The sequence below is a fragment of the Nyctibius grandis genome (genome assembly GCF_013368605.1).
Source record: "Nyctibius grandis isolate bNycGra1 chromosome W unlocalized genomic scaffold, bNycGra1.pri SUPER_W_unloc_1, whole genome shotgun sequence".
Classification (NCBI taxonomy): Eukaryota; Metazoa; Chordata; class Aves; order Nyctibiiformes; family Nyctibiidae; genus Nyctibius; species Nyctibius grandis.
The window spans coordinates 4511099-4534538 of record NW_027167472.1 but is presented as its reverse complement, the minus strand read 5'-3'; the positions used below and the strand labels follow the sequence as shown (position 1 = coordinate 4534538).

The following is a 23440-nucleotide window of genomic DNA, read 5'->3' as shown; positions in this document are numbered from 1 at the left end:
TCACTTCATAGAGAGGGCTCACAGTCTGACTGTAATGGGGAATGTGCATCCTCCAGAAGCCTACTATGCCTAGGAAAGCTTGTGTCTCCTTTTTGTTAGTTGGCAGAGACATGGCTGTTATTTTGTTGATCACATCCATTGGGATCTGACAACGGCCATCTTGCCGCTTGATCCCTAAAAACTGGATCTCTTCTGCAGGTCCCTTGAACTTTCCGCATTTGATGGCAAAACCAGCTTCTAGAAGGATTTGAATTACTTTTTCCCCTTTTTCAAAAACTTCTCCTGCTGTATTATCCCATACAATGATGTCATCAATGTACTACAGGTGTTCTGGAGCTCCACCCTTCTCCAGTGCAGTCTGGATCAGTCCATGGCAAATGGTGGGGCTATGTTTCTACCCCTGGAGCAGTCAATTCCAGGTGTACTGGATGCCCCTCCAGGTGAAGGCAAACTGTTGCCTACACTCTGCTGCAAAAGGAATAGAAAAAAACGCATTTGCAATATCAATCATGGCATACCACTTGGCTGCCTTTGACTCCAGTTCATAATGGAGTTCTAACATGTCCAGTACGGCAGCACTCCGTGGTGGTGTGACTTCATTCAGGCCACGATAGTCCACAGTTAGTCTCCACTCCCCATTGGACTTCCACACTGGCCCTATGATATTGTTGAAGGGGGAGCGCGTTTTGCTGACCACTCCTTGGTTCTCCAATTGACAGATCAGCTCATGGATGGGGATCAGAGAGGAACCTCATGAAGTTCAACAAAGGAAAGTGTAGGGTCCTGCACTGTCGTTATATTTGTCACGGCAGTCAAATAAAAACAGAAGACAGAAGGATAGTTTCAAGCAGGCAGCAAAGCAAGAGCAAAAGCAAAAAGAGCGCCTGTGTTTATTTTACACAGTCCTAGGTGACCCAGCCAGTCATCTAAGAACCCATGACCCTCTCGTATTTTATGCGTTGTGTCCATTCGTTCTTCGATTTGCTTATGAATTGATTTGGAGTGATCGTTCAGATCCATACAACACATTCCATCAAAATCCTGACACCCATGACCATGCGCTAACAATAAAAAGTCTATAGCAGCTCTATTTTGCAAGGTAGCATGTCAAATACGATCTACATCGTTGGCTAATGCTTCTAAAACTCTAGAAGTTTGGTTAGCTCTTTTTGCAACCCAGCAAGCTAAATTTCGCAGTTGTGTCAACCCTTGGTCAGCATCATTACATTCTATTCCTATGGTAGTGACACTTCTTTTTTGCCTGGCCTTATGTAGGTTAGTATGGTTTAGTATGACTTTTTGCATAGGCATTAGTAGACTTAATTTGCCTATGGTACATGGACCTCCCACCTTCTTACTGGGCAGCCCTGGCCAAGCCCTATCCCCACAAATTAGGAATAAACCCTTTGGTAATTTTTGCTTTCAGATCCCTTTAAGGGGACCCCCACTAGACATGTATGAAAGGGTTGTTCAGGCTGAGCTAAGGAGGCACAAAACTGCGTCTGGTTCAGGCTCCGCATCAGAGTCACCCAAACATTGTGACTCCCCTCCCAAGGTGTCGGCAGAAGGACTATCGGCTGGTGTCCTCTTGTCAGCTCCAGGATCCAAAGCAGGCTTAACACACCTGGTGGGAAACCACCGCGGCCCTGCATCTGTGGAGACAAAAGCATACCCACGTCCCCAGGTAATTAAATCCCATGGGCCTGTCCACTTTCCCGTTTGCAGGTCTTGTGCTAAAACCTTTGCCCTGACAAGAGGATCGCCTCCCTGCAAAGACAAAAAATGAGAGATAATTACAGGACACTCTTTCCCGGCTGGTACAGTTAAATGATTCAATGTGTACACAGCCTTCCATAGGTGAGCATGCGGGGTCTCAGAACTCATTCCCCCTTTTTGTTTTTCGAGAAGTTGCTTCAGAGTGTGGTGCACTCGTTCCACAATAGCCTGGCCAGTCGGGGAATGAGGAATGCCAGTAACATGTTCCACCCCCCAGAAGGCGAGAAATCGGGCCACGCGTGCAGGTACATACGCCGGCCCGTTGTCTGTCTTAATACGTTTCGGAATCCCAAGGGCAGCCCAGGCTTGCCGAAGATGTGAAATGGCGTTGATTGCTTTCTCGCCGGCACAGGCCGATGCCCACACGACCTTAGAAAAAGTATCCACAGAGACGTGAACATATTTTAGGCGACCAAAAGAGGGAATGTGTGTTACGTCCGTTGGCCACAGGTCCAAGGCTTGGCAGCCGCGTGGGTTAACCCCGCGTGGAAACACCAGTCCGGGTCCTAGGCGTTGACGCTCCAGACAAGCGGTGGTGATAGATTTCGCGTCTGCAAAAGAGATCTTGAATTGATGGACTAACGCCCGAGCCCCTTGGTGAAAAAACTGGTGAGACAGAAACGCTTGACGAACTAGGTCTGGCACTGGAGGGGTCCAAGCAGGGGCTGCGAGGGCATTGGCACGCGCGTTCCCTTCACATATGAATCCTGGCAGACCAGTGTGGCTGCGAATATGCAAGATATAATACCTATGCATACGTCTGTTCACTACAGTCCACAGCATTTTTAGCAACGAAAATAATTGTTCCGAGTTTACCTCTTTGAGCAGCGCACGATCAACGCACTGCGCAATATCTGCTACATAAGCAGAGTCCGTAACAATGTTTACAGCACAATGCGAAAATGTTTTAAAAGCAACAATGGCAGCACTAAGTTCAACCAATTGAGGTGATCCCTGTACTAAATGCACCAATTCCTGCCATTGCCTTCTGTCATACCAGGTAACTACTGCTTTTCCCGATTTTCCAGAGCCGTCAGTAAAGACCGTGGGGCCTTGTACTGGGCTATCCGCTGCCAGTGGCTTTTGAATCACTTGTAACTCTGAATGAGCTTGTAATAATTTGTGACTGGGAAGATGATAAGATACCTGCCCTTCAAATCCTTCCAGGGCCAATTGAAATGGTAAACTGTTTGCCATACACCAGCTTACATAATCGCGTTCAATGGGAATTATCAGTTAACCGGGGTCTCGGCCCGTGAGTTGAACACATCGTGTGCGTCCTTTCGTGATTATTTTCGATATCAGCTCAATCTGAGTGCTCACTGTTTTTCATGGTTGAACGGATAAAACCAGCCACTCTAGAACATGTAGCGGATCCTGCCAGCACTCATTCCACTGGCCCAGTAATCCCATGGGATGATAGTTGGCAATGGCTACATATAAACTTACTGGTGTCTCTAAATCCACATAATGTACCTTTTTCTGCCACATACCATTGGCCACTTCCTCTAAAGCCAAGGTGGCTTCCACTGTCAGTGACCAGGGAGACATCAAATCAGTGTCTCCTTTCAACAGGTCAAAGAGCGGCTTCAATTGAGCAGTCAGGAGGCCCAAGTATGGCCTTACCCAATTGATGGTCCCTAATAATTTCTGCACATCATTCAGGGTTTTTACATTTACTCGGAATTGGATGGATTGTGGCTCAATTGTCTGATCCAAGACCTTAACTCCCAAGTACTTCCATGGGGCCTGCTGCTGAACTTTTTCCGGTGCTATACACAGCCCGAAAGTGGCCAATGATTGCCGCAGAACTGGATATACTTGTTGAAGTTCTGCTTTATCTGCAGCTGACACAAGAATATCGTCCATGTAATGATAACAGTATACCTGTGGAAATTGCTCCCGTACTGGTATCAACGCCTTTGCTACATACCATTGACATATTGTGGGACTGTTTTTCATGCCTTGCGGTAATACCGTCCACTGATATCGTTGAGAAGGCGCCATGTTGTTCCTACTAGGTATTGAAAAAGCAAATTTGCATTTGTCAGTTTCATGTAAAGGGATGGTGAAAAAACAATCTTTCAGATCAATAACCAAAATGTCCCAGTTTTGTGGAATCATAGTCGGAGAGGGCATGCCTGGTTGTAAGGCTCCCATCCCCCTCCATCAAGTCATTTACTTTTCGCAGATCCTGCAGTAGTCGCCATTTTCCTGACTTTTTCTTAATCACAAACACAGGGGTGTTCCAGGGGCTATGGGAAGGTTTTAAGTGACCTTGTGCTACTTGTTCGTCCACTAATTGTTGGAGGGCTACACACTTTTCTTCAGGAAGGGGCCACTGCTCCACCCAGACAGGGGTGTTTGTTAGCCAAGTTAGATGCAGAGTTGGTCTCTGTGCACCCTCCACAACAGTGGCCCCTATTAAAAATCCTTTTGTGTACCAATGATCACTCCCCATTGTCCCAGAACATCCCATCCACACAAATTCAAGGGGACATCAAGCACGTAGGGTCGCACTGTCACCATCTGACCCTCAGGGCTCTGAACTTGCACCATAAATCGGCTCTGGACACTCTGTGTCGCACCACCTACTCCTGCCAGCATGGAGCCAGCCGAGCAGGTGGGCCAGGATCGAGGCCATATGTGTACAGATCTGATAGTCACATCTGCTCCCATATCAATCATCCCGGTCACCTGTATTGTCGAGGGGGTTCCTCTGGCGAAGGTGAGCATACAAGTTAAAGTTGGGCGGGTATTCTGTATGCTCTGAGCCCAAAAGATCTGCGGCATTCCTGTCAAACTGAACCCCCCCTCCCCTCTGATCTTATCCTGTTTACAACTGACTTGCGCTCGGAAAGGAATCAACTGTGCGATCTGGCTACCTTCGGAAATTGACACGGGGGGGGGTATATGGGTCCATACCATCGCACAAATTCGACCCATATAGTCTGCATCAATAACTCCTGGTAAAACAAATAGACCTTGCAAGGTTACACTAGGACGTCCGAGTAATAGTGCACTTAACCCGTTTCCAATGGGTCCCACGGCATTCGATGGAACCTTATGCACTCTGCTATTCTCTATTGTGATTGCTGTGGTAACATCCAGTCCGGCGCTCCCTGCGGTTCGGGCTGCGAGTTGACTGCATAGGCCTGGAACTGGTTAGGAAGATTCATTTGTGTCAGCACACGGTTCCCCCCTGCATTCTTTCTCCAGGTTCCCTGCACTCTGCAGCTGGTTGTTATCAGCTGACCTTGAGCATTATACTTAGACCTGCACAGCTTCACAAAATGCCCCAGCTTCCCACAGCAATGACACATCAAAACAGAGTTCTCTCTCCCACTCAGCTTCGACTTCTTAGGGCAGTTTTTCTTAAAGTGACCTTCTTGCCCGCATGTATAACAACGATGAGCTACCTTAACTGCTGCCGCAAATGGTTTTGCTAAATGCTCCATCTGAAACGTGGTGGTTCCTACTTTCCTGCAAGCATCCATTACCTCGGTTAAGGTGGGGTTGCGATTTGCCATCCCTGCAATAACTTTCCTGCAGTCCTCATTTGCGTTGTCCTTCGCTAACTGTAGTAACAACGCTTCTTTAGCAGCCCCGTTTTGTATTTGTTTGTCTAAGGCATCTCTCAACCTATCTAAAAATGACACGTATCCCTCACCTGGACCTTGTTTTATTGTGGTCCAAGATTGTTGAGGAGCACCGTTATCTGGGACCTGCAACAGGGCCTGGAAGGCCAGATCTTTTCCCTGTTGCAGGATTAAAGGATGCAAGCAAGCTTGCAATTGGGGAGAATTCATCAGAGGGTCTCCCATCAACTGCGGTATCCCGGCCCCAAAACGGGGATCATCTTTTGGATATTCCAAATTCATCAATGCCTGTTCGTTAGCAAATTGCCTCAAAAAGCAACATTTGCATAGGGGTCAGTATCACTTGAGCAATCGCATAGCAGTCATGGGCTGTCAAGTCTCCCGTAAAAATACCACGCAATAACAATTGAGCATAGGGCGAGCCCAGACCACGTTGCATACATGTAGCTCTTAACTCCTTAATTACTCCCCAATTGAATGGCTCCCACTCAGGTGGGCCATTTCCATCCCCCCGATATACCGGGCAAGCCAATACCCCACCACCCATAGCAGCCGCGGCCCTGAAATCACCGTCTGCAAGTGCGTGCTCTCTTAATTTTCTCCAGAACCTGGCCGGGTCCAGGCCAGACACAGTAACCTGGACTGGCTGCAGTGTGAATAACTCCTCCATGCTACTGCCTGACTTTCCAGACCCTCGAGCTCTGCAGCAATTATGTCCCGCTTGCATCTCTTCAGAAAGGTCTATTAAGGGTGGCTCAGCCTCAGATTCGGGTAACGGGACAGCAGAAGGATCAATTTTCTGCTGCTGTTCTCTGGGCGGCGCAGAGGGCGGGGGAGGGAGGAGGAGCAGCCCTGGCGGCGCGGAGGGAAGGGAGGAGGAGCAGCCCTGGCGGCGCGGAGGGAAGGGGAAGGGCAAAGTCACTGTGAAAAGAGCTGTAGCCGCCTCAGCCGCCGCCTTTGCCTCTCTGTCCGCCTTCATTTGCTCCAGTGAGTCTATAACTAATCTCCACGTCGTCAACGTCGCAGTGGCGATCTTGTCCCCCCTTGAAGCAGCCTCAAAGGGAGACGTTCCTGCGCTTTGCCACATACTAACTTCGAAAGCAGTCTGCGCCATAGCTGACAAATTATTCTTTTTACACCACACCAGCAATGTTCTCAGGGCATTCTCCTCATATTTGATGCCCCTCCTTTCAAGTATGCTTATCAGTATCATTAGTATGGAATTTTCCTCGGCTGAAATTTTAGCACCCACGTTAACTATTCCCCACGGCTCACCTCTCCAGGTGTCTGTTACAGTGGTCCAGACCCCAGGCTCAACTCCGCCTGTCTCAGCTACGTTGGGCACAGCCGTCACAGCTCATCGTCCGCGGGCAATTAGCACCTCTAAATCCTCCAGTCGTTCCTCACACACCCCGGTCGTGCCTCATACGGGGCACCATTTGTCATTATATTTGTCACGGCAGTCAAATAAAAACAGGAGACAGAAGGATAGTTTCAAGCAGGCAGCAAAGCAAGAACAAAAACAAAAAGAGCACCTGTGTTTATTTTACTCCATTTTTTTATACCCTCCCCCTCTAGCTGGCTAGCTTTATGATTGGTTGCACTCGCTGTTCACGCACCCAACCACAACCACTGATTGGCCATCACACACCAGCCACGAGTCCATAGTTGGCAGCTGGAATGTCACTCCGTATCTTGTTTTTCTCACATCCTGTTTTCTTGCTAAATTCCTTCAAGGTTGGGCCGCCAGCAGCCCAGTCCAATACCTCATTGCACCTAGGGAGGAATAACCCCATGCACCAGAACAGGTTGGGGGATGACATGCTGGAAAGCAGCTCTGCAGAGAAAGACCTGGGAGTTCTGGTGGACAAGTTCACCATGAGCCAGTAATGTGCCCTTGTGGCCAGGAAGGCCAATGGTATCCTGGGGTGCATTAGGAAGAGTGTGGCCAGCAGGTCGAGTGAGGTTATCCTCCCCCTCTACACAGCCCTAGTGAGGCCACACCTGGACTACTGTGTCCAGTTCTGGGCCCCCCAGTTCAAGAAAGATAAGGAACTACTGGAGAGAGTCCAGCAGAGGGTTACAAAGATGATCAGAGGACCGAAGCATCTCTCATGAGGAAAGGCTGAGGGAGCTGGGTCTGTTTAGCCTGGAGAAGACTGAGAGGGGATCTTATCAATGCTTACAAATACCTTAAGGGCAGGTGTCAAGAGGATGGGGACAGACTCTTCTCAGTGGTGCTCAGTGACAGGGCAAGGGGCAATGGGCACAAGCTGAAACATGGGGAGTTCCATCTGAATATGAGGAGGAACTTCTTTCCTTTGAGGGTGCCAGAGCCCTGGCACAGGCTGCCCAGGGAGGTTGTGTAGTCTCCTTCTCTGGAGATATTCAAAACCCACCTGGACATGACCCTGTGCAATGTGCTCTAAGGGAACCTGCTTTGGCAGGGGGTTGGACTAGATGCTCTCCAGAGGTCCCTTCCAACCCTAATCATTCTGTGATTCTGAGTATCTATTAATACAATATTGTCACTGGTGGACCGTTGTAGTAGCAATGGGCACCTTTTGTTCCTCAACCCTCAGCAGCCCCACAATAGAAGGGTCCTCTGATAGACCAGGCAGGGTAGACAGCTGTCTAATTTCTTCCATCTCCACAGCCACTACACCAAACACTCACCAGTACCCCCTCAGGTCCTTGAAATATCCTCTCCTCAGATAATCTATACCAAGAATGCATGGGGCTTCTGGGCCAGTCACAATAGGGTGCACTTGCCACTCAGTCCCAGTGAGACTCACTTCAGCTTCCAATACAGTCAGCTCTTGGGAGCCCCCTGTCACACCAGATATAGAAATCAATTCTGTGCCTTTATAGTTTGATGTTATTATGGTGCATTGTGCACCAGTGTCCACTAGAGCCCTCTACTGCTGTGGTTCTGATGTGCCAGGCCATCGAACCCACACAGTCCAAAACACACGGTTGTCCCTATCCTCCACCTGGCTGGAGGCAGGGCCCCTCTAACCCCCAACATAGTGTTCATTATCAACATCTCTGTTCGAGCAGCTCACACAGATTTGACCCCCATTATTCACATCTCGTAAATAGGGCTCTGAAGCCCATCTATGCTGTCTGGAGATCTTCCCATTGGAAAGTGGAGCAACAAGTCTCCTGGAAGAAGCCCCATTCCTAATCGGTTCACCTTGCAACTCACACATGTGTCCGTAATGCCGAGGTAGGTTTTCCATCCCATTTTCTCATGTCCTCCCCATGGTCACGCAGGAAAAACCACAGGGTGCCTCGTGATGTGTACTGTCTCTCCTGAGCAGGTCTTGCAGGGGAACGCTGTCTCCTGATGGCTGAGACATTCTTCAGTGCGGGTGGGGAGTGGGGTCTGTCCTCCATCTGGGACAATTTGTCTAACACCTCACTGGGCAGTTCTGCTGATTTTTCAGACAGTTTTTCCACAGCAGAGACGCTAGCCCATGGGGAAGAAGAGAGATCATCTGCATATTGCTGCATCCGATTATCTATGTTGCCCACCATTGGTGCCTCAGCATCTGCCCAGCTAAATAATGCTAATGTGTTGCCACACGATGGTGACACAGTCAGTACCCACTCGCGCCACATGGGTCCAGTAACTCTGAGTGCATCTGGATCTAATGGTGTCTGTGGGTCATCCAGGTCAGCAAAAATCAGCTCCCACACAACTATTTCCCTGAGATTCTTAACCTCTCTCAATGGTTATCCACTTACCTGGGTGGTATATGACACCATCCCTAAAGGGATACCTGTTCCTTATACTTTGCAGGAGTCACCGCCAGAGAGTGAGGGGCTGTGCACCACTTGCAAGACCCCTATCAATACCTGCTTCTCTAGCCATTGGTCCCAGCTGCTTGGCTTCTCTACTATCTAACTCAAAACCATCAGCTCCATTATCCCAGCAGCGGAGCAGCCAGGTAACACGTTGCTCGCCTTCATGATGGCTATAATCTTTACGTATATCTCGCAGCTCACTCAGGAATAGGGATTGAGTGGTTACCTCTGGCTCAGCCTCCTGTGATGTTCCTGGTAGGCCATCACGGCCTGGTCTTTTTGTGGTTTTTATCTTCTGTACAGGAGCCACCGATACTGGCACTGGTTGAGTCCCTAGGTTAGCTGCATCACCCATCACTGGGGGCTGATTAGCTGCAGCTCTTGTCAAAGTCTGGGTAATCACAGCAAGTGCTTCCTGGAGTTGAGTAATCATAGTACCCAGTGCAGAAATCTGAATGGCCTCTGGGGTAGCTGGGATGTCTGCTGTAGGGACTGGCAGGGTCTGAGTATCTGCTATGCGAGTTACCAGGGCTGGGGCAGCTGCGGTGTCTGTCATAGGGGCTGGAGCTCCTGGGGTGCCTGGTGTAGGGGCCAGGGCTGCTGCAGGGCCCATGGCAGCGGTTGTAGCAGCTGTGCTCTATCCACCCTTATACCCATGTTTAAGCAAGACCAAGAACTGAAAGATATTCAAAAGGCCTGACAATATGAGCATGGTGGTTGAAACATCCCAAGGGTATTCAAAATTCTCAAAAGCCAGTGAGATCAGCCTCAAGGGAAAAGGAAAGTATATGTCACCCACTCCCATTCTATAGCAATCAGAAATGGTCACAGTTCCAAAAGAATTTATAATACCATAAACCACTGCCAAACAACATAGCAGAGTGATACCTCTAAGTCCATGCCTAGAAGTGACAAACCACACAAAACCAGTAACAAACAGCAGCCAAACCACACATTTGATTAGCCACCACAAAAGCAACTATGAAACCAACCACCAGAGAATTCCACCCAGTGGCCCTGCTACTGACAGCAACATAATGAATGCTCATAACAAAAACAGTCAAATCTGTGAAAACTTCAACCCTCCGAGACTTAGCTGAGAAGTGTACAGTTCTCCCAGGTGAGCTATTTACCTTGGGCACCAAATAAACTGTCCCTGTTTAGCCCCCACCCAGGGCTAAACAATAAGCAGTTGTTCTATCACCCAATGTCCCTTCCCCAACCAAGGAAGGGAATTGGGAAAAGGAAAGAGACTCCTGGGTTGAAGTTTAAACAGATTTAATAAAATAAGGAAATCAATATCAATGGTAATACAAAACACACAAAATTATACTTAGCTCATAGAGCACTGGCAAGTACCTCCAGGCTTAGCAATCCTGAGAGGGAAACAGAAGAGAAAAGAACAAAGTGCGCAAAAAAAAAAACAAAAAAAAAAACACACCACAAACACCAACAAAAAAAACCCCCAACAACAAAAAAAAAAACACAACACACCAAAAACAAACAAACAAAAAAACAACAACAAACAAACCCCACCCCTTCCCTCCCAGCTTTCCCTTTTATAGTGAACTTGATGTCAATGATATAGGATACACCTGTGGGCCAGACTGAGTCAGCTGCTCTGGATTTAACTGCTGAGGGCCTTGATCACCATGGCTGGCCACACACTGAAACAAAATCTAACAGAAACTTGATTCTATAAAATTTATCCCCAGGAAACCAGGACATAATCATAACTGACATACATGTAAACTGTTATCTCACTACTAGTTAAAGAAATCTATTTGCTTTGTTTTAGCATAATTAATCACTAAAGTGAAAGAAATATTTTAATAACTGCAGTGATAAAGGCATTACAATTATATAGTATTTTAAAAAAATAATGTGTTTGCTCATATAAATTGGGTAAGTTTTTAAGTTCAGTATTTTGGACTGAGATACTGAAGACATTGATATATTGATGACTTAATGGATGATACACATTCCTGAGAGTGACTGACTGTGAATTGCAGACCTCCCTGACTTCAACAGATACTTAGTGCTGCATTCTAGCAATGTTGAGCCAAAGCTTCTTTGTGTTTCATCCCATATGCAATATTACTGTATGCAATGAAATCATTGCTGCTACAGCAGTTTCTTAGATGTTTTTCAGAAAAGAGTGATACAATTACGAAGCATGTCATTAATTACTACTTGTGTTTTTTAAGAATCACAGAATCACAGAATCACAGAATGTTAGGGATTGGAAGGGACCTCAAAAGATCATCTAGTCCAATCCCCCTGCCGGAGCAGGATTACCTAGACCATATCACACAGGAACGCGTCCAGGCGGGTTTTGAATGTCTCCAAAGAAGGAGACTCCACAACCTCTCTGGGCAGCCTGGTCCAGTGTTCGGTCACCCTCACCGTAAAGAAGTTTTTCCTCATATTTATGTGGAACCTCCTGTGTTCCAGCTTGCACCCATTGCCCCTTGTCCTGTCAAGGGATGTCACTGAGAAGAGCCTGGCTCCATCCTCATGACACTTGCCCTTTACATATTTAAAAACATTAATGAGGTCACCCCTCAGTCTCCTCTTCTCTAAGCTAAAGAGACCCAGCTCCCTCAGCCTCTCCTCATAAGGGAGATGTTCCACTCCCTTAATCATCTTCGTGGCTCTGCGCTGGACTCTCTCTAGCAGTTCCCTGTCCTTCTTGAACTGAGGGGCCCAGAACTGGACACAATATTCCAGATGCGGCCTCACCAGGGCAGAGTAGAGGGGGAGGAGAACCTCTCTTGACCTGCTAACCACACCCCTTCTAATACACCCCAGGATGCCATTGGCCTTCTTGGCCACAAGGGCACACTGCTGGCTCATGGTCATCCTGTTGTCCACTAGGACCCCCAGGTCCCTTTCCCCTACGCTGGTTTCCAACAGGTCTGCCCCCAACTTGTACTGGTACATGGGGTTGTTCTTGCCCAGATGCAGGACTCTACACTTGCCCTTGTTATATTTCATTAAATTTCTCCCCGCCCAACTCTCCAGCCTGTCCAGGTCCCTCTGAATGGCTGCGCAGCCTTCCATTGTGTCAGCCACTCCTTCCAGTTTTGTGTCATCAGCGAACTTGCTGACAGTGCACTCTATTCCCTCATCCAAGTCATTAATGAATATATTGAATAGTACTGGTCCCAGTACCGACCCTTGAGGGACTCCGCTAGACACAGGCCTCCAACTGGACTCTGTCCCATTGACCACCACTCTCTGGCTTCTTTCCTTCAGCCAGTTCACAAGCCACCTCACTACCCAATCATCCAGACCACACTTCCTCAGTTTAGCTGCGAGGATGCTGTGGGAGACCGTGTCAAACGCTTTACTGAAATCGAGATAGACCACATCCACAGCTTTACCATCATCTATCCACCGGGTTACGTCCTCATAAAAGGCTATCAAGTTGGTTAAGCATGACTTCCCCTTGGTGAAGCCATGCTGAGTGCCCCTAATGATCCCCCTATCCTTGATGTGCCTAGAGACAGCACCAAGGACAAGTTGTTCCATCACCTTTCTGGGGATGGAGGTGAGGCTGACTGGTCTATAGTTACCCGGGTCCTCCTTCTTGCCCTTTTTGAAGACTGGAGTGACATTCGCTTTCTTCCAGTCCTCAGGCACCTCTCCCGTTGCCCACGACTTAGCAAAGATGATGGAGAGTGGCCTAGCAATGACTTCCGCCAGCTCCCTCAGCACCCGCGGGTGCATCCCATCAGGGCCCATGGATTTATGGACGTCCAGGTTGCTTAATTGGTCCCTGACCCAGCCCTCATCAACCAAGACAGATTCCTCCTCTATCCTGACTTCTTCTGGGGCCGCAGGGGTCCGGGGCTCCTCAGGACAGCCTCCAGCAGTATAGACAGAGGCAAAGAAGGCCTTCAGTAACTCCGCCTTCTTTTTATCCTCTGTCTCCAGGGCCCCCACCTCATTCATCAGTGGGCCTACATTGCCTCTAGTGTTGGCTTTACCTGCAATGTATTTGAAGAAGCCCTTTCTGTTGTCCTTGACCTCTCTTGCAAGGTTTAATTCCAAGGAGGCCTTAGCTTTCCTAGTTGCCTCCCTACATCCTCTGACAACAGACTTATATTCCTCCCAAGTGGCCAGCCCCTCCTTCCATGATCTGTACACCCTCTTCTTCCACTTGAGTTTGCCCAGCAGTTCCCTGTTTAACCATGCAGGTCTCCTGGTACCCTTCCTTGACTTCCTACCTGCTGGGATGCTCTGATCTTGAGCTTGGAAGAAGCAGTCCTTGAATGCTAACCAACTATCTTGGGCCCCCTTACCTTCTAGTACCCTGTCCCATGGGATTTCCCCTAGCAATTGCTTGAAAAGGCCAAAGTTGGCCCTCCTGAAGTCCAGGGTTGTGATTCTGCTAGCTATTCTGTTCCTGCCACATGAGATCCTGAACTCTACCATCTCATGGTCACTACAACCAAGGCTTCCCTCAACCTTCACCTCTTCAACCAGACCCTCCTTGTTAGTGAGGATCAGATCCAGCAGCGCTCCTCTCCTAGTTGGCTCATCCACCATTTGCATCAGAAAGTTATCATCAATGCACTGGAGGAACCTCCTGGACTGAGGATGGCTGGCTGAGTAGGCCTCCCAGCAAATATCAGGGTAGTTGAAATCCCCCATGACAACCAGGCCCTGTAATTGCGAGACTGCTCTCAGCTGCCTGTAGAAGGCCTCATCACCCTCCTCATCCTGATCTGGTGGCCTGTAATAGACACCCACAACAGTATCACCCCTGCCAGCCTGCCCCTTAATTCGCACCCACAAACTCTCAACTCGCTCCTGATCCGCCCCTGGACAGAACTCAATACATTCTAGCTGCTCACTCACATAAAGAGCAACTCCACCACCTCTCCTTAGTGGCCTGTCTTTCCTGAACAGGACATAGCCATCCATGACCACATTCCAGTCATGCGAGGTGTCCCACCAAGTCTCTGTAATTGCCACTAAATCATAGCCCCCCGACCGAACACGGATTTCTAACTCCTCCTGTTTATTCCCCATGCTGCGTGCATTGGTGTACAGGCATTTCAGGGAGCGAGCTGAGCACACCGATTTCACCCCAGGGGGATGGGGGGCCTCCTGGTCTACCTCAACACTAGAGCGTTGCCCCAGTGGTGCAAGCCCAGCTACTACCCTATCCCCCTTCGAATCTAGTTCGAATCTTCGAATCGAGCAAGCCCAGCTATGGAACAGATGTCCTCTGTACTAAGCACTGTGCAAATAAAGAGAAGAAAAGGGCTCCTGCCCTAAAGAATTTCATTTCTCTAGGCTTGTCTTTATTTGGGTTAGTAATTAAAGACAGCTGAAGTTTCGCTCCTGACTGCTGTATGCAAAACTCCAAAGCTGATTTTCAGGTACTTTGGGGAGAGGTGGAGATGGGGCAGTAGGAAGATGGTACACCCTTAGCAGGTACTGCTGCTCGTCAGCTTCTGATTGCCCATGCTGGCAGGTGCGGGGGAGACCTACCTTCAAGTGAGACAAAGGAGTTGAGTGAAGAGCAGTCTTGATTGCAGTCTTTATGAGCTGAGCCCTGAAACTTTTTCCTTCTGATTACATTGCAGGCAGCAACTTGAGCTTATGTCATGTATGCTAAGCGTGAAGAACCAGTGTAAGGCTGGCTGCTGGTAGGCTGATCATACCATGCAATTGGAGAGCTTGGAGACATATATGCATCAGCATGGGTTTACATGTATATATGCATATGTATAGTGTCAGGGGGAGTAAGTACAAGCTCAAGTACGGAATCAAACCCACCCTTAGTTGACTGTTCACACAATCTCAAAGCATTTATTAGTGTAAAAAACTGCAGGTGATGGGAAAATATATTGCTTGACCCAAACCTGAGTGCTCTCAGGTTCAGGAATTATTTTTATTTCATTTTCCTGAATGTATTTGCATTTTCTTGCCTCATTGCAACCTCATGTCCAGCTTACTGACTCAATGAACTTTTTTTTTCCTGATAACTCCTCAGCACCTATTTAAGTTGCTGTTTGTATTGTGTGTTTCACAATTTAGAAGTATTTATTTCTAGCAGGAATTTTACATTGTCCCTGTCTTCTTGGCTGCTAGCACATTACTATAAATTTCCCTTGTTAAATGTGTTTAATCATCTTGTGTTGTCTAATCTCATACTTCAAAACAAGCAGTGAAACCTGCGAGTTTCTCTTAAGTCCTTAGCAGCATTCAGTGAGCACCACTGTCTATTTAACATCAGTCTTTGGGCAATGAAAAACAGCATTCACATCTGCTTTTCCCCACCTTTAAGAACAGAAATAGATGTAGCACACCTTTTTGCAGTGTCTTTGATCCAGGCCCTCTTCGCTGTTTGAAAGCTAGTCCTGATCACTGGAACATAATCTCCTGACAGAAGATCTTTTAATTGGACCAGAAGCTTTAAATGTATGGTCAAGTCTTTACAGAATCTGTAGGGCTGGAGCTAAAAAAAAAAAAAGATTTTTTTTATGTATTCCATCCCTCTGGGAACAGTGCATTGGCAGATATTTATGCCAGGTGTGTATTCAGCAGGAGGTTTCCTTGAGCTAATATGCAGTAGGAGGAAACTCCTGTTTCTTTTCCCTAAAATGTATGTTACCCTTTTCTAGGGCTGCCATAATTCTGTTTTTGTTTTGAAATACATCTGTGGTGGGTTGACCCTGGCTGGACGCGAGGTGCCCACCAAAGCCGCTCTATCACTCCCTTCCTCAGCTGGACAGAAGAGAGAAAATATAATGAAAGGCTCGTGGGTCGAGATAAGGACAGGGAAATCATTCAGCAATTACCGTCACGGGCAAAACAGAGAAATAAAAACTAAACCTTAAAACACCTTCCTCCCACCCCTCCCTTCTTCCTGGGCTTAACTTCACTCCCAGATTTCTCTGCCTCCTTCCCCCCCAGCGGCACATGGGGATGGGGAATGGGAGTTACGGTCAGTTCATCACACGTCATATCTGCTGCTCCTTCCTCCTCAGGGGGAGGACTCCTCACATCCATCCTCGCATGACATCCTTGTCTCTAAATTGGAGAGACATGGACTCAACGGATGGGCCACTCGGTGGATAAAGAACTGGCTGGATGGTCGCACTCAAAGAGTTACGGTCAACGGCTCAATGTCCAAGTGGACACCAGTGACGAGTGGCGTTCCTCAGGGGTCGGTATTGGGACCGGTCCTGTATAACATCTTTGTCGGCAACATGGACAGTGGGATTGAGTGCGCACTCAGCAAGTTTGCCAACGACACCAAGCTGTGTGGTGCGGTCGACACGCTGGAGGGAAGGGATGCCATCCAGAGGGACCTTGACAGGCTTGAGAGCTGGGCCTGTGCAAACTGCATGAAGTTCAACAAGGCCAAGTGCAAGGTCCTGCATGTGGGTCGGGGCAATCCCAAGCACAAATCCAGGCTGGGTGGAGAATGGATTGAGAGCAGCCCTGAGGAGAAGGACTTGGGGGTGATGGTTGATGAGAAGCTCAACATGAGCCGGCAATGTGCGCTTGCAGCCCAGAAGGCCAACCGTATCCTGGGCTGCATGAAAAGAAGCGTGGCCGGCAGGTTGAGGGAGGTGGTTCTGCCCCTTTACTCCGCTCTCGTGAGACCCCACCTGGAGTGCTGCATTCAGCTCTGGGGCCCCCAACATAAGAAGGACTTGGAGCTGTTGTAGCAAGTCCAGAGGAGGGCCACGGAGATGATCAGAGGGCTGGAGCACCTCTCCTATGAAGACAGGCTGAGAGAGTTGGGGCTGTTCAGCCTGGAGAAGAGAAGGCTCTGGGGAGACCTTATAGCAGCCTTCCAGTACCTGAAGGGGGCCTACAGGAAAGCGGGAGAGGGGCTTTTTACAAGGGCATGTAGTGATAGGATGAGGGGGAATGGTTTTAAACTAAAAGAGGGTAGATTTAGATTGGATATTAGGAGGAAGCTTCTAGCAGCTTCTCACAGAAGCCACCCCTGTAGCCCCCACTGCTACCAAAACCTTGCCACGCAAACTCAATAAAACATCTTACTTTTTTGAATTGTCTAAACCAATACTTGATGTTCACATCTTTAATTTCAGAAACCAGGAGATGCTTCTGCAGGTGTACTTAGGCCAGAGGGGGCTTGCTCTGCCACAACAGCCTGCAAGGGTGGCAGCAGGAGATGGAAGGTGCTGGATTAGGTGCTGAGGGCAATGGCTAGATTAGTGAGGATGGGGTGGGGGGATATGTTCATGGTGTACGGCCTGGGGTGAGACCGGTTAGGACTTGCGGTCTGGGAGGCATTAGGGGTTACCACAGGCCCTGCCCTCCACTCAGGCATCTCTGAGCAAAACCATTATTTTCAAGCAGGAATGCACATAAGGGGCTGCTCTCTTCTTCCCTCTTTCCTCACCCTGTCCTCCTCCCCGCTTTTGCCATTAGAAACCTGCGTGGATCATTGCACCCTTGACATCAATGAATGTCTGCTCTGGCTCAGAGTTTTGCTCATGTAGATTCAAATAAAAGGGCTGTAGGCTATGGAGAAGTGTTTTGAGAAAATTTGAGATGAAACGTGGTATTTTTTTGTTAGCAATGCTGTTTGCAAAGCTATGCAAACTAAAAACACTTTTTTCTAAGATTTACTAAGCTAAGTCTTGCAAACTTCAGTAGATACTGAACAAATTAAAAATGACATTTTAGAACAAATTGTCATTTGCTTTTTAAAATAAAGCACAACGTTTTTTTTAATATGTGTTTTGGGAAGGTTCTTTGTCCTAAGCTCTTGTCATACATTGCTGACATCCAGTTGTAGTCTGCCTAGGTTTTAAAGGAAATTCCAGTATAGGACCAGTATGAATCTATATGCATTAAGAGAGCAGTATTAATGGCTGCAAGTTTTCCCCTTGGATTCCTTTCCCTAATTATAATTTTTTTTAGTGGCATAAAATGCATAATGCATAATATGTCCAGTCTGGAGGGGTTTAGTGTTTAGTAATGTATGTTTTTTTATTGATGTAAAATCATTTGAAGATTATACATGCTCCAGAACTTAGTTATGCTTTCAGCTGCTGATGCTGTAAATTTCAGTATTTTTCTTCCAGTTTGGTCATTCTAGAAATAGCATCTAAAGCCACATCACAACTGAAGAGTTGTCGTGTTTATTTAACCAGCTCCATCTGGCTTCCATTAAGTCCCAAATTTCAGTTTTTCACAGCCTTGCATGGATTCCTGCTATGCCAACAGAACGCAGAGAAAATTTTTGCTAAGCTTGGGTTTGTTTGTTGAAAGAAGCATCCTTTTTGCAGAAGAGAGGATTAAATATTTTTCAGATTGTGCCCTACCTCACAGATTCCTCTCTCCTTGAAGGAGAAAATACAAGGACTTCTGGCATAGTCCTGCTGCTGGCACCACTCTGTGTGGAAAAGGTTTTTTGGTGGTGTTTTTTTGGGCCAGGCTGGAGATGATGAGGTCAATCGGCTGTAGCAGCCGGTGCCAAGCTTTTAGCCACCACGCTGGTGGGCCATGGGGACTGGGAAGGTGTAGAGCCAGGCCCTGCCCACCTCGCAGCCCCCAGGGAGAGTCGCTGCTCTTGGCCTCCGGGCAGCTCTTCCGCACACTGGGTTCAGAGTGTGGCCTCTGCCACTCAAATACCAGTGTCCTCGGCCATGCAGTCTTCAGTCTACGCTTACCTTGTTAATAACTTCCCTGCCACAGTTTAAAAAAGAAAAGGAAAATCTTCTATATGGTCTTTCTGCAAGTATGTCACACTGGAGGGGAATTTCTTATGCTTGCGACTCAGTTCATACCAGGGCTGCAGACAGGAGATGCCATGTAGAGCGTAGCCTAAATGCAAATTAAGGAGAAAAATATGATTTTAAGAGTAGAGAAGTACTGATAACAGAGGAAATATTTTCCAATGGAGAAAAATCACACATGCTTCTCTGAATTTAGGAATTCCAGATTTTATTTATAATGCAAGGCACAACCCCCATTTCATTTAAAAAATGCAACAAACTCTTTTTCCCCAAGTCTGCCAAATCATCTGGTATTTTAACTTGCCTGTAGTAAGAGCATACCTTGACCCTCCATTCTACCTGACTGCCTGGTGAGGGGTTGGAGATGGGCAGGGGATGAGCCGCAGCAGGCAGGGGAACGTGAGAAGCAAGAATGAAATGATGTGAGCAGCGGCCGTGCTGCCTGGTTCCCTCCCAACTTGCTGCCTGTAGAGCAAACCCAGACACTGTCGCGCACAATGTTCCAAATCTGAATTGCAGAGATGTGTCAGGGTGCTGGGGGAAGGCGTATTCAAAATGGCGTATTAAAAAGGCACAGTAAGGAAAGTATGGAAGATAATATTAACGCTGATGAACTGCATTTTTACTGTTTAATGGTGTTTACTACTTGTGTGGATTCAGGCTGATAAGAAGACAAACTTGCTTCCCCAGCAGATAGAGTGGAGGTTGTCCTCCTGAAAGATATAGGCAGAGAGGTTTCTCTGTTAGCTTGCTGTCTAGTGTCATTGTAGGGAGTACAGAAAAGCATTTCTTCAAGGCAATGTATAGGGAGTCCTGTCAGTGAACTGTATTCATTTGTATGGTGTATTGGGTTTGCATGGCAAGGTTTTGGTAGCGGGGGGGGGTACTGTAGGGGTGGCTTCTGTGAGAAGCTGCTAGAAGCTTCCCCTATGTCTGACAGAGCCAATGCCAGCTGGCTCCAAGACGGACCCACCACTGGCCAAGGCCGAGCCCATCAGCCACAGTGGTAGCGCCTCTGTGATAACATATTTAAGAAGGGGGGGAAAAACTGCTGAGCAACAACAGCAGTGGAGAGAGGAGTGAAAATATGTGAGAGAAACAACTCCGCAGACACCAAGGTCAGTGAAGAAGGAGGGGGAGGAGGTGCTCCAGGTGCCAGAGCAGAGATTCCCCTGCAGCCCGTGGTGAAGACTATGGTGAGGCAGGCTGTCCCCCTGCAGCCCATGGAGGTCCACGGTGGAGCTGATATCTACCTGCAGCCTGTGGAGGAGCCCATGCCAGAGCAGGTGGATGCACCCGAAGGAGGATGTGACCCGGTGGAGACCCTTTGCTGGAATAGGCTCCTGGCAGGACCTGTGACCTTGTGAAGAGAGGAGCTCATGCTGGAGCAGGTTTTCTGGCAGGACTTGTGACCCTGTGGGGGACCCACACTGGAGCAGTCTGTTCCTGATGGACTGCAGCCCGTGGAAAGGACACATGGAAAGTGCCCATACTGGAGCAGTTTGTGAAGAACTGTGGCCTGGGGAAGGACTCACGTTGGAGAAGTTCATGGAGGACTGTGTCCCGTGGGAGGGTCTCCACGCTGGAGCAGGGGAAGTGTGAGGAGGAAGTAGCAGCAACGTGTGATGAACTGACCACAACCCCCCTTCCCCGTCCCCCTGCGCCGCTCGGGGGGAGGAGGTAGAGAAAATTGGGAGCGAAATTGAACTCGGGTAGAGGGAGGGGTGGGGGGAAGATGTTTTTAGATTTGTTTTTATTTCTTATTACCCCACTCTGATTTTGATTGGCAATAAATTAAATTAATTTTCTGGAGTTGAGTCTGTTTTGCCCCTGATTGTAATTAGTGAGTGATCCCCCTGTCCTTATTTTGACCCATGAGCCTTTCATTATATTTTCTCTCCCCTGTCCAGCTGAGGAGGGGGAGTGATAGAGCGGCTTTGGTGGGCACCTGGCATCCAGCCAGGGTCAACCCTCCACATATGGAAAGAAGTGTAATATGAAAGGAGAGAGTTAGTTAAGACATTACAAATAGTTGAAGGAACAAGTAACTTAAGTGTGATCATAAAGGTTGTGAAAAATGCCATATCACTAATGTTTTGTGAGAAGATAAAAGCTTTATTGGTCTGACTGGGTTTAGTTATATGAATAAAATATGTATATAATATTTAAGGCAAAGAAGTTGCTCTTATGGGAAATTGAAACATGAACATAAATGTCTAAGATGCATCTTGGTATTCTGTGTCACTATATGAGTCTTCTTTGAGTGAGTCTGGTTTGGGTGATATTTTGTTTTTGTAGGATGTGTGTGCTTTAATTAGCTATTTGGAGGAGGAAGACTGTCAATTCTTTTGCTCTGTGTTTCTTCTAGCTCTTACAAGATTGTGTTAGCTCTACCTGGATGTCTACAAATTTGAATAAACTTTTAGATTCTCTAGTACTCAATAATTAATTTTTGGATATCTGTAGTGTAAAAGCAGAATGGTGTATTGGCAAGATTTTGTGTATTCAGATCTCCTTTTGACGTTTCACAAAGTCTGATTTCTGAATGAGGCTATTTTTCTGGTGTTTATGTAGGCTTAAATTGATCTCAATAGTTTTCTAGTGCTTTCATTTTTTTCCACTACTGGTATATTTATCAGATATTCTCTGAAGGACACCATCTGATTTTTAAGATTGTGAAATAGGCATGTTTTACTAACTTTTGTAAGCTAGAGCCTTAAAAACATTGTTTTTTTTGAACAAGGTTCACTGTTCTGTGATTTTTGATCTGAAAAAGCTTTTATTTTATTCCTTTTCATTCATATATATATGTGCACACATATAAATACATTTAGAATGAGCCTTCTATGAATCCTTGTTATTAAATCACTTGTTAAAGTACAGTAGTTGAGTCTACATTGTCCTCACAGTTCAACTATTTTGTTTTGTTCTTTACACAGGAGCTCTTACCAAAGTAAAGGAGAGTAAGCGACATGTGGAAGAGGGGAAGATGGAGCTCCAAAAAGCTGAGGGCATTCAAGAACGCTGTAACATTATTTCTTTTGCGACCCTAGCAGAAATTAATCATTTCCACAGAATTCGTGTGAGGGACTTTAAATCACAGATGCAGCATTTCTTGCAACAGCAAATACTCTTTTTTCAAAAAGTGACACAAAAGCTAGAAGCAGCTCTTCACAAGTATGACAGTGTTTAATCTTTGAACTTTGATTTGTGGACTTTCCTCAGTATGAATGTGACTCAAGCAGCAGAGCAAACATTGCTGCTGCTGAAGAACTGTTGCCAGTGGTAGATGGTGGTACAAGGATGGTTTTGTGTTCACCTGGAATCCTGGTTTAATCTCTCTTTATGTAGAAAGGAAACAGTTATAGGGCTATGTAGTAGAAACAGTACCATGCATTGTAACTAAGTTATACTGTGTATGCCTACACTACCATTGTAACTTTTTTTAAATAATGAGTATACTATTTGCCTTATTGCTTTTTGAAATATGGCATTTTAGTGCATACTTTGTAGACCTCAAAACCTTTTGGATCTTTAAGGAAGTTGGCTAGATAAAAGCCTGCTTCAGATGCCTTTTTACTTTCCTAGATTTGGATTTCCTGAATTCAAATGATTCTCTGTTTACAGACTCCTAGTAGAGCAGCCATGTGATTCTGTGCCTTTAGACTATTTTTCCTTTTCTAGTAAGTCACATTTTTATGATTGAATGAATGAAGGGTTAATGTCTATAACAGAAACCAATTATGAAACCTCACATTGACTGGAAAAAAATCAGCTGCCATCCAGTTTGCACAGCAAGTACTATCTTATGACAAATGTTGTCTCAAAAAGGAGAACTTAAATCTATTCACACTTGCCCTGAAAATGGAGACTACTTGTTACATGTACTAGGATGTTAAGCACATATACAAAAATGCACCACTAAATCCCCTTTCCAAAATGAACATTACAGTGAGGGTGTTTTTTTAAGTATAAAGCATTACTGTGAGTGTAAATTTAAAGAGCTAGACTAATAAAAATGATGTTTGTCAAGAGGATATGAATGCAAGTTGTGTAACTAGAACATTTTTTATGTTTGAAATGATCTGCTCATTGTTCATTGCTGATTTAGTTTATCTTCAGACTTGCATCTATATTGCCAGTTGTCGAGGTTGAGACTCCACTGTGATTCATTAGTTTACTAACTTGCAAATTTTCAGGGTTGTTCAGTAATATGAATGATCTGAAATAAGTCTTGGCTAAACTGACTTGGAAAACAGGTTGCATTTTTATGTTTATAACACTCAAGAATTAACAATTGTCTTAATTTTTGTATAAATATTTTTGACAAGCAGAGTGCATTTATATATATGTAAACACTATCTTTTAAAGAGTTTTCTGACTTATTTCCCTTGAATTAAGTCTGAAGTCTGTGTTTATAACCTATTGGTTTCCTTCTTATAGGTCAGTATGAAAGAGGGTTTTTATTTAACCTACCTTTTTTCTCCTAAACAAAAATAACAAAACCTTCTAAAG

The 23440-nt window shown here is 46.5% G+C and overlaps 1 protein-coding gene across 1 annotated transcript in view; it reads left to right on the top strand.

Moving 5' to 3' along the window:
* The window catches only part of LOC137677109 (sorting nexin-18-like), a 46841-nt gene extending 23465 nt beyond the window's left edge, over positions 1–23376 (top strand). Inside the window, exon 2 of the mRNA XM_068424299.1 lies at positions 21865–23376. Within this exon, the coding sequence (XP_068280400.1) occupies positions 21865–22118 (254 nt within the window). The 3' untranslated portion in view covers positions 22119–23376. The remainder of the gene's footprint in view (positions 1–21864) is intronic.
* The last annotated feature ends 64 nt before the right edge of the window (positions 23377–23440 follow it).